The sequence below is a fragment of the Rana temporaria genome, chromosome 4 (assembly GCF_905171775.1).
Source record: "Rana temporaria chromosome 4, aRanTem1.1, whole genome shotgun sequence".
Taxonomy (NCBI): Eukaryota; Metazoa; Chordata; class Amphibia; order Anura; family Ranidae; genus Rana; species Rana temporaria.
The window spans coordinates 315,375,314-315,387,464 of NC_053492.1; the positions used below are offsets into that span (position 1 = coordinate 315,375,314).

General features: G+C 40.2%; 1 protein-coding gene across 12 annotated transcripts in view; it reads left to right on the top strand.

The window, feature by feature from the left end:
- The window catches only part of QKI (QKI, KH domain containing RNA binding), a 224,014-nt gene that overhangs the window by 53,735 nt on the left and 158,128 nt on the right, over positions 1-12,151 (top strand). For all 12 annotated transcript variants that reach the window (XM_040350617.1, XM_040350618.1, XM_040350623.1 and 9 more), the window contains exon 2: positions 2,010-2,155. In XM_040350617.1, coding sequence (XP_040206551.1) covers positions 2,010-2,155 — 146 coding nt within the window. The remainder of the gene's footprint in view (positions 1-2,009; positions 2,156-12,151) is intronic.

Sequence of the window (12,151 nt, forward strand, 5' to 3'; positions counted from 1 at the left end):
TGCATAATGAGCTAGTATGCATAGCATACTAGCTCATTATAAATTAGCTTGCATCGAAGCCCCCACAGCGGTCCTCGTACCCCCCACCGGCCGGCGACATCTCTCCCGGGGGTTACTTCCGGGTATAGCGCTCTGGGAGCCGCCGGTAATGGCACACTCACTGAAGCAATGGCACATACATGCTAATTCCCTCAGTTTGCTTTAATGCGCATGTGCCGATAATATTGGCACCTGCATGGGATATCTCCTAAACCGTTAAGCAGAAAATAAAAACTAGACTGATCGCCATACCAGCACTAATTGCCCCCTGCCACACCCAACCAGAATACACTGATCAGCCATTAGCGCTAATTGGTTGTTGGTTTTCCAGGATGTCCCGCCGACAAAAGCCGGTAGTTAGACTGGCTTCTGTCAGACTGACAGTGTGTACCCAGCTTTAGTAATTCCCCCCCCCCCCCCCCCCCGGTTTGTGTAAACCAGTTGTGAACCGATTTCCATTGGGGCACTCATGTGGGCTGCTCCCAAGTCCTGCTGCTGCGTCCATTGACAAGACAGCAAGACTCGGCCCTGACTTCTGTGTCACTGAATTTGATAGCAGGAGCATCAGTCTATCCAATGAGGACCCGAGACGGCGGCTGGAGCTGCTGTGCCCCCTCCACGTCGCTGGAACAAAGGGTTCAGTTAAGTAAAAGGGGGGCTTTGGGCGGAAGCTGCACTACAAAAGGTTTTTCACCTTTTAACGCATAGAATGCAATAGTTTACAGCCCCTTTTCAGCTACTATGCACAGAATCATGCAGTCATCATAGCATTGTGCGCAGTGTATGTATTGTGTACCCACTAGAGAGATTTACTCCTGGTCACTCGTCCTGGTGACCATTGTCGCTGAAACGGGAAGGGAAATACAAAATGTTAAACTGGTCACTAGAGAGGACAATGCTTATATTGGAAGACCTGTTCCTATGACCATTCTAAGATGGTCTTCGGGGGCGACTCGGCAAGACATCCTGAAGACGACTTTAGAGGTGACTTGCAAAATGACTTCTGTATTGAAGTCAATGCAAGTCGCCCCCAAAGTCGTACAAGTCGCAGCGATTTGCGTCGCTCCTATTAGAACGGTTCTATTGAATAGAATGGGACTCGACTTGTCAGGCGGCTGAGTCGCCTGATGAGTCGCCCCAGTGTAAACCGGCTCTGACAATATATAAGTGGGAGTCATGCGTCCCACAGGCTCCTCACACGATCCTGGTAGCTGGTAAAGGTTCTGGTGTGATTTTTTTTTTTTTTTTTTTTTTTGCTGCATAGCTTTACATTCAGGAAGCTTCCTCCTGCCCCCTGCTGGTGGCATAATTTCCGCTTCCTGTTCAAGCTGGTCAGCAGAGACTACTTCCTGGTTTTCCTGAATGTACAGCCATTCAGCACAACATCACACCGGAACCTTTCCCAGCTACCCAGATTATGCAAGGAGCCTGTGGGAGACGGTAGAACTGCCAGGACTACATAGTTATGATGAGCATGACTACCACTTATATCTTGTAAGTGTTTTTAATCTTGTGCAATAAATGATTCTGTTTTAATACTAAGAAAGGCGCCCCCCCCCCCCCCTCCCTGTTTTTTTTTATATGCTTTGCAGAGTTGCTAGACACACTCGGCGGATGGCTGCCTCTTTTTTTAAATCGCCTCCCTTACCGTGGTTCAACTTTGTTTTTACCTGAAAGACTGATTAATCAAGTGTACATTATCACAAACTAAGGGCACTGCCCCCTGGAGAGACAGATACCCAATTTACCTTCATTTAAAAAATTGGAAGGGTTGAAGGTTTTAAGTAATGTTCAGGCTTATTTTTTTTTTTTCATTTGTAACGCTTGTATTTTAAATGTACTATTTCTTTAAATAATGTTTATTATAATACATGGGTTCTTTAGTCGATTTACTATGCTTTAAAAATTAAGGTTAAAATGAATGTTAGTTTTTTTTCAATTTTTTCTTTTTTTTCTTTTTTCATCTTTAGAGATCAGCAGAGTGCGAAAGGATATGTACAATGATACAATGAATGGTAGCAACAATGACAAGAGAAGTTCAGAACTGCCAGATGGTATTGGACCTATTGTGCAGTTACAAGAAAAACTTTATGTGCCTGTGAAAGAATACCCTGACGTAAGTATAACGACATATGTAAAGTAAATTCATATTTACTTTGTTCCTCTGTGCATTTGGTTACCCCAGTTTTATTGAGTGGGAAACACATTTGTCTTTTGGCTATCCAGTCAGATGTAGTCACTGTTCATGTATTCAGGCAGCCACAAGTGCCAACTTTCTGAATATAATGGCAGACAGAAGACTTGTCTATCCATGCTGTTTAGCATCTATAGAAGAATCTCTTTCATTTTTTCCAACAGGCTAATTTAGAGAAATGTTGCATGTATAGCTAGCCCAAGGCTGCTGACATCACATCCATAGGATAGTATTCCTTGTTGCTCCTACCCTGGCAGCTACATAGTCAATGTAGGGAAATTAGGGCAGAGGAGCTGGGTCAGCAAGATGGTAATAAAAGTGAGGAGGGGGCTGTGCTAATAAATTGACTCTTCCCAGAGTAGTCCTATTTGAGTGAGTAACTTGTATAGCGCAACAAATGCGAACTTAATCGCCTCAAGGCAAAATTAGGTAAAATTTGTATGAAGTTCAAAGGACCATTGCAATTGAGTAAAAAATTGTTAATGGAAAGGAAAAGTGCTGCAAGAATGCATTAACGAAATGCTTTATTTTTGTGCTTTTAACTGCCATTTTTAAAATTGGAGAGTGTCTGCTTAAAGGGGTTGTAACGGTGCGTTTATTTTTGAAATGGGTTCCTTTAAACTAGTGCATTGTTGGGTTCACTTAACCTTTCCTTCGTTTTTCCTTCTAAATGTTTTTTTTTGTCTGACTTTTTCACTTCCTGTTCCTCCTCAGTAAGCTTGCCCCCCATCATCCGAGACGTTCAGCTTGGGGGTTAGTCAGCGTGCTCACCCCCTCCGTTGGGACTACATCCCTGAGGGGAGACACTGTGAACATTCACATCCCCCGCAGGGATGTAGTCCCAAGGGAGGGGGCGAGCACGCTGACTAACCCCCAGCCAGAACGTCTCGGATGATGGGGGCAAGCTTACTGAGGAGGAACAGGAAGTGAAAAATTCAGTCAAAGAAAAAATACCGTTAGAAGGGAAATTGAAGGAAAAGGTTAGTGAACCAACAATGCACTAGCTTAAAGGAACCAATTTCAAAAATAAACCTTTACAACCCCTTTAAGATGAAATTTAAAGTTGGGCTTTAATGTGTTCTTTAAGTGGGAGGCAGTCTGTGTTTAGATGTTGTGTATCGCAGCAATGTTGAAGCTCCAGTTTGTAGGGAATGGCTGTAATTTGACTTGAAATCTGTATAGACTTCTGATAAAAACATTGAGTTAATAATGCAAGACAAGAAACTTACAGAGCACACCAAGGTTTCCATATTTATAAGGCAGGGGTTGACAAATTTGCTTGGAATCTAGGAGCCAGGTAAAAAAGTTAGGAGCCAGAAAACGCGCCCCGTCCCGACGAGCTTGCGCGCAGAAAGCGAACACATACGTGAGCAGCGCCCGCATATGTAAACGGTGTTCAAACCACACATGTGAGGTATCGCCGCGATTGGTAGAGCGAGAGCAATAATTCTAGCCCTAGACCTCCTCTGTAACTCAAAACATGCAACCTGTAGATTTTTTTTAAACGCCGCCTATGAAGATTTTAAAGGGTAAAAGTTTGTCGGCATTCCACGAGCGGACGCAATTTTGAAGCGTGACATGTTGGGTATGAATTTACTCGGCGTAACATTATCTTTCATAATATAAAAAAAAAATGGGGATAACTTTACTATTGTCTTATTTTTTAATTAAAAAAAGTGTATTTTTTTCACAAAAAAAATGCGCTTGTAAGACCGCTGCGCAAATACGGCATGACAGAAAGTATTGCAACGTTTGCCATTTTATTCTCTAGGGTGTTAGGATAAAAAATATATATAATGTTTGGGGGTTCTAATTAGAGGGAAGAAGATGGCAGTGAAAATAGTGAAAAACAACATTAGAATTGCTGTTTAACTTGTAATGCTTAACTTGTAATACCAACGGCCACCACCAGATGGCGCCAGCTCACATCTGGTGGTAATAACTTGTTATACCAACGGCTCACCACCAGATGGCCCCAGCTCAAAAAAAAAAAACAAAAAAAAAAAAATTTTTTCTTTTTTTTTTTGCCCCCCCTTCCAAGCCAAGTCGCCAGGGCCCTATTTCTAGTCGCCATGGCGACCTGGCGCCCGGGATTTGTCGAGCCCTGTTATAAGGACTTTGCAAGTTGGGAACAACGGCTGCAGTCTGTAATGATTAACCATTATTGCATAGCGTTTTTTTATTTGGGGTGCATTCACTGGAAGTGGAAATCTTGTTGCAATGGTACTCACTTGGACCTAAATATAATGGGGGTAAAAAAACGATTTAAGACAGGAACAGCATTCAAGCGAATAGGCTACCCTATGCTGTTGAACAAATGTGACAAAAAAGTGACGCATCTTGTCGCTCAGGTGTGAATGCTCCTAAACGCATTTTAATGTAATAGTAACATTTGGTCAGAGTTTGTACAGCTGTCTTTCTGACAGAAGCTGGTCTGTCGGCTTTTGTCAATGGGGCGTGGTGGAAACCAACTGCCAATCAGCGCTTGCAGCCAATGGCTTTGAGTGACGAACACAAGGGCACAGTGGCGGGGGAGATCACCACACTGACCTTGCTTGTGTTAGTATGGCGATCTCTCAGTTTACGTGTGTACCAGGCTTTTACTGCTATGTGGGGTGGGCCATCGGAGAAATTTCACCTCACTTCCTGCTCTCCATACAAGGGCTTTACAAGTCAGAAATTTGTAATGCATTCTCAATATGTTTCAGTGGTGTTTTTTTTTGGAGGGGGTTCTCCCCCCCCCCCCTTTCTTAACTTGCCAATCAATCTCTGGTGTACTTGCATGTGTTTTGCTGCATTCCAGTTTTTTTTTCTGTGCTGGAACTGGCTGCACTAGTGTGAACTAGGTAAATGGACTGCATCTGGTGCAGTTAAAAACTCGCTGCAAAGCATCTGGTATGAACCGCTTGTAGTGTCTGAAAATACATATTTGGTAGTTCAAGCATTCTGGAGAACTTGTCACAGTTCCACCACAAACTTGGTACAGCCTGCCTGTTGACATCAGAGCTCTGTGGGGGTAGGATTCCATATTCTATTTGCTTCAGATGGTTATAGATTTGACCGTTTTTTTGGGGGTCATCATGGTAAAAAAATTAGGCTGCCAAGCATTTAAAAGATAAACAAGTTGAAGAATATGCTTGTGCTTTTCAACAGTGAGGGCACCATGCATTTTTTGCCAAATCAACAAATCCATTTGCAGAAATTCAACACCAAATGTGGAGGAAATCACCACTGTATTCCACTGCTGCCTGTGTACCATTCGCTAGCCTTTCAGCATACAAACTGCAATTGTTAGGGAACCAATTTCAGAACGCCTGCTGCTAGTTTTCTGCTAGTCTGTGTATAAGTAGGTTGTTGGGCTTTTATGCTTTAAAGAAATGGGTTTCTGGTCACAGCTCTTCCACAGAATTCAACATTGGAATACTAGTCAGTACAAGTTTGCAAACGGTGTATTTGCTTTGGCAGAATAAATCGCCTCCTATGGTTGTGTGTCCTACTTGTGTGGATTTTGCTGCATAATGTAGAACTTTTACAGTTTTTACATTTAAGAATGGGGTGCCTCAAGTCTGTCCATTTTGAAAGGGTGCTTCTAGAGTGTACATCATTTTTAGAGGGTGAAAAAGGGTTGTGAAATGCTAGTGTAGAATAGATGCAATAAAAAGTGGACTTTCTGGTAAATGCACATATTGTTGTGCTTGGAAATAAACCATTCGCGGTGGAATCAAGAATTTCCAGTTTAGTTTTTTTGCAGAAACCTAAAAGAATAAGCATGACCGTAATATGCACTGTCCAAAAGAGAAAAACATCCATACATGAATAGCATGTTGTGTACGGTTACACAGAATAGTTTTTTATTGAATTTAATTCACCAGGGGTCAAAGATAATTTATCCATAGTGCCATTATGATTGGGGACCTCGTTGGCCCCCCAAAACTCACCTATTTATGTTGGCTGTAGCTTTACCCTTTTTTTAAAGCCAAATATGTTTTTTTGAGGAGAGGTACAGACGGCATAGTCCCGTCCCTCACTAAACTGAGTGGCTTTTTACTATTATCAAAGAACAATTAGCTCTCCTTGTTCATTCAGCATTGTAAAACATCACTTTACAACACTGTGTATAGTATCTGCCACTGCCCTGTATGAAGTAAAAGCAGCTGCAGATGCATTTCAGAGCCTCGCCGCTGAAGTGATCTTTTACCATTATGAATGAGCGGTGCATGTTTAGGAGATATTTCCAGTACATATAGGTAAGCTACGCTTACCTATAGGTTACAGTGACGCCAGAGGATTAACAACCACTTTTAAAGAGGACAAACTCCCAATTCCAATTTTGTCTCAAATGAAAATGCATCCTGTATAGTTTCCATGTTCAAGTTATACGGCGGCAGGTCAGCTCTGCTGGGCGAGAGCACATAGCTATACGTCACCTCTCCCAGCAGCCAATAGGGGAGCGTGCTCCCCCCCCCCCCCGCTCCTGACGCGCGTACCCGGCAGTCGCGATCACCCGCGATTGCTCGTTACAGAGCAAGAACCGGGAACTGTGTGTGTAAACACACAGCTCCCGGTCCTGAAGTGACCAATCATATGTTCATACAATGTATGAACAGCGATTTGTCATTTCCCCATGTCAGTCCACCCCCCCTTCAGTTAGAACACACCCAGGGAACATGATTAACCCCTTCCTCACCCCCTAGTGTTAACCCCTTCACTGCTAGTGGCATTTTTTATAGTAATCAATGCATTTTTATAGCACCGATCGCTATAAAAATGCCAATGGTCCCAAAAATGTGTCAGAAGTGTCCGCCATAATGTTGCAGTACCGGAAAAAATCCCTGATCGCCGCCATTTCTAGTAAAAAAAATAAAAAAAATGCCATAAAACTATCCCCTATTTTGTAAACGCTATAACTTTTGCGCAAACCAATCAATAAACGCTTATTGTGATTTTATTTATTTTTTACAAAAAATATGTAGAAGAATATGTATCGGCCTAAACTGAGGGGAAAAAAAAGTTTTTTTTAAATATATTTTTGGGGGATATTTATTATAGCAAAAAGTAAAAAAATAATTTTTTTTCAAAATTGTCACTCTATGTTTGATAATAGCGCAAAAACTAAAAACCGCAGAGGTGATCAAATACCACCAAAAGAAAGCTCTATTTGTGGGAAAAAGACGCCAATTTTGTTTGGGAGCCACTTTGCACGACCGCGCAATTGTCAGTTAAAGCGACGCAGTGCCGAATCGCAAAAAGTGTCCTGGTCTTTGACCAGCAATATGGTCCGGGGGTTAAGTGGTTAAAACTTTACCTTTCCGTTTTTTTTGTGCCTTTTTTTTTTCCTTTTACTTAGTTGAGTTGCCCAGTCTTTCCTGCGTTTTGGCATGAATGTCATGCCGAGATCGACAGATGATATGGTCTAGGCTAGGGGAAGCGAGAAGAAATGTGGGTTTGAAAATAAATCCTCCTCTGTTTACTGCTTATCGTGGAGATGGCTTTTGATGTGATTGCAGCATCACATCACCATGGCAACAGTAGGGCTAGGCTTGGTCAGGTGTGTGGGCAAATTGTAGGAAGTAAGCTTTGAGGATTAATCAAGAGGGCTTGCAGATTTGATAATTAAGGCAAGCATCAAATCGGATCAAAATTAGCTGAGCATTAAAGTGGATGTAAACCAGATTCATGAAATTTGACCTGGGCACATGTATCTGTAGTGTTTTTTTAAACCCAAGTCCTGTGATTTTTCTGCTGCTCCATTCTTCTGTTATCAGCATAAGTCTGACACGAGATAGAAGCAGCTGAAAATTCTTCGAACATTCTTAAACATTTGTGTATGGCCAGCAAGTGGCAGTAGGTTACATCAAGCTACCTGCCTATGACAAGGGAGTCTGTCATGGATAATACTGTATTGTATTACAATCCTGTTTGAAAATCTGCAAAGCAGGGTTTTAGGCTCCATGCACACTGGGCTTAAAGTGTGTTCTCTTGGGAGTAAACACAAATGTTTTATTTCTGCCTCCAAGCTCCAATCAGAAACATGGAAATGGACACATTGAGCTGCCTTCTACAGGCAGAACACAAAACTCCTCCTGTAGAAGCAATGTTTTTCAAGCAAGTGTGCATGAAGCCCTAGGTTTTTTTTTTTTCCTTCTTTAAATACAATTTTTGATTTGTCTGATATGTACCAGATGAATAGTATATACTGTATAGCTCTTCTGTTACTGAGTGGATTAAATATTGTTCCCTAACCATATAGCTGATATATATATATATATCTATATCTATATCTATATCTATCCCTATCTCTATCTCTATCTCTATCCACGGCATATAGAGATTTAAAGGATAAATAATTTTTTTTATCCGATTAATCGAAAAAACAATCGGCCAACTAATTATGAAAATAATCGTTCGTTGCAGCCCTACATATGATTGTCTAAAGCTAGCATTTAAATCAATAGTATTACATTTTATTTTTTATAAGCTATGTTCAGTCTTTTAACCAAGAATTTGATTTTGCCATTTCCAGCAGAGAACATAAAGCAGATTTATGATCTATTTTTATTTTTATTATTTTTTTAAATCTTGCAGCGAAAATCCTACCAAAGCTTTTATCAGTGTTGGCTTACAGAGTCTAACTTTTTTTAGTCTTGACTTCTAATTTAAGGATTGAGGCTGACTTAAAGGAGCAGTAAAGGAAATGACTGTTTACCGGGTAAAGAGACACTGATTCCTTTTAAAAATGATTAAAAATAGATAAATCAATCATATAATGTGCCTGCAGTTTAGTTTTTGTTTTTAAACTAGTTTCATGTTTCTGTGAAGTACAGAGACACACAGAACAAAAACAAACACAGGGCAGTGTTTGTTTTTAAAATGAATCTGATTGGTTCTGAGGAGTTTTAGACACACAGTAATCACACCTTCTTGATCATGGACCACAGTGAGAAGCTTGCATAAGTTTTTTTCATAAGGAGCCAGACAAGCAGGAAGTGTGGAGATCAGAGAAGAATTACAGCTACTTCAAAGCAAAAACGAACAATGAGGACATGAAACCAGGACTGCAGTGAGGTAAAGGAAGCTATTTAGCTAAAAAAAAAAATTCCTTTAGTGACCCTCTAAGGGTTTGTACACCCTATAAGAAAATCGGGGCAAACATTTTTGTTCAAAGAATTTTTGCACGATTTACGTAAAGTGTGTACACATGATGCCGAATTTTCTTACGAAGGGACAAACTCAAAGAAAATCTCGTTTTGGGAAGAGAAGGATTTTCTTTTAATGTGTACCATTTTTGTACGATTTTTGTACAAGAAAAATCAGAAAAGAGACTGCGCATGATCAGAAAAAAATAAAAAACCTTTGTCGTACGAGAATATTCGTAAGAATTTCCGTACAAATTTTCTTTCATCGGTTTTGATTTGCTGTGTAACAGCGAGAAAAATCAGGGCGAGAGTTTGCCCGATGTTTTTAGTGTGTACCCCATTTTAAGCTGGCCATACATTATACAATTTAATTATTCAATTTCCTTTAGATTTACCTTCAGCTATGTAGTGCAAGGGCCTGCCTAATTACATCCAAATTGAGTGTTTATTATGGTTTTGGCAAATCTAAAGAAAAATTGTACAAGAAAATTGTATAATGCATGGCCAGCCTTAAACAGGTTTCAATCAAGTTTGGGTCTGCCTACTGTGAAGACATAGACTTCTAAACCTATTAAAAACAAATGCTAACCCTTGTCACAGGATTTTTTTTTCTTTTAATTTTGTAGTAGAACCTCTGTTGAATTGAATAGTTAATTGTAGACTTGCTTAACACAACAGTCTTTCATCCAAATGTTCTTAAGTGTTAAAACTATTCTCGCATATAAATAAATATTTTTAAATTTATAATAACTGATAAAAAAAACTGATTAATGTATAATTCGCTACTGGTGTGTTCCTTTGTGGCTTCCTAGTCAAATTCAAGAACTTTGTAATTATCACATCTAAAGCATAATGTCCTCTGAGTATTGTGGAGCTCAAAGGGCAGCAGTGATAAACAGCTTGCACATACTTTTTGACCATTTTGTTAAAATGTTTAATCATGGCAACAAAATGAGGAACCTGGGGATTAATTGTACTTTGGGGAATTTACTAACCAAATAAAATCTCAATCGTAATTGCTGAATATTAAGATACTGAAAAGATATACAATTTCTCATGTAAATATTGTTGGCATTTGTTACTCTGCTACACTAAAATAAAGAACTACATTATAAGTAGTGCATTATTTAATTCTAAATTGGGAGGAAATGTTGAGATAGAGATATGTAAATGTAAACACCCAGGTCAAAACTATTAGGCCTCATGCACACTGGACGTTAAAATACCATTCTAAAAACGCCAGTAGCTTTTTTTTTTTTAATTGTGTTTTTCCGCATTAGCGTTTTTTAGCGTTCTTTATTCAAAAAAAAAAAAAAAAGTTTATTTTTCAATGGACCAACAACATTACCAAACGCTGGTAAAAGTTTTTGAGCGTTTATCGACGTATATCAACATTAGTGTGAAAAATGTCTCTCAGAACCCACTGTTTTTTTTGTTTTTGTGTTTTGTTTTTTTACTGCTCAAAAATGCCATTCCCCAAAACTGCTGATAACAGCATATGTGTGCATGGACACATAGGATAACATGATGGAGAGTTTAATCACTTAAGCCCCGGACCAAAATGCAGGTAAAGGACCAGGCCCCTTTTTGCAATTCAGCACTGCCGCTTTAACTGACAATTGCGCGGTCGTGCGACGTGGCTCCTAAACAAAATTGGCGTCCTTTTTTCCCCACAAATGGAGCTTTCTTTTGGTGGTATTTGATCACCTCTGCGGTTTTTATTTTTTGTGCTACAAACAAAAATAGAGTGGCAATTTTGAAAAAAATGCAATATTTTTTTCTTTTTGCTATAATATCTCCCAAAAATATATAAAAAAAATGTTTTCCCTCAGTTTAGGCTGATGGGTATTCTTCTACATATTTTTGGTAAAAAAAATTGCAATAAGCGTTTGGTTGGTTTGCGCAAAATTAATAGCGTTTACAAAATAGAGGATAGTTTTATTGCATTACTACTACTTACTAATACTACTAATGGCGGCGATCAGCGTTTTGTTTCGTGACTGCGACATTATGGCGGACAGTTCGGACAATGTTGACACATTTTTGGGACCATTGTCATTTTCACAGCAAAAAATGCATTTAAAATGCATTGTTTTTTTGTGGAAATGACAGTTGCAAGTTTGGGAGTTAACCACAGGGGGCGCTAAAGGGGTTATGTTTCACCTAGTGTGTGTTTACAACAGTAGGGGTGTGTGGCTGTAGGAGTGATGTCATCGATTGTGTCTCCCTATAAAGGGGATCACGCGATCGATGCAGCCGCCACATTGAAGCACGGGGAAGCCGTGTTTACACGCAGCTCTCCCCGTTCTTTAGTTCCGGGGACCGATCGCAGGACCCCAGCGGCGATCGGGTCCGCAGGTCCCGGAGCATCGGACCGGGTCGCGGGCGAGCGCCCGCGACCCACGGCTGGGTAGATGTACAGGACGTGCCGGTACGTCCATCTGCCCAGCCGTGCCATTCTGCCGACGTCAAACGTCCAGTGTGCATGAGGCCTTACACTACTGTATTGGAAAAATATTAAGCTGTTGTTTTGTATCTTTGTGTACTTTTTTATTTATTTGGGTTTTATAAGCAAGTTAGAAGAATTGGGGAGTTGAGCTTATTTTACTGACAGTTTTTTAAGGCTCCTTGCACACAGAAGCTAAAGGGAGCCTTTCAAAGTTTTTTAGCGTTTTTGCAATATCGTTTATTAGCGTTTTTCAGTGTAGCGGGTTTTTCTTTTTTTTTTTTTTGCCGAAAAACTGCACTTTAAACGCAAATTTCGAGCGTTCAGAAAAAAGCC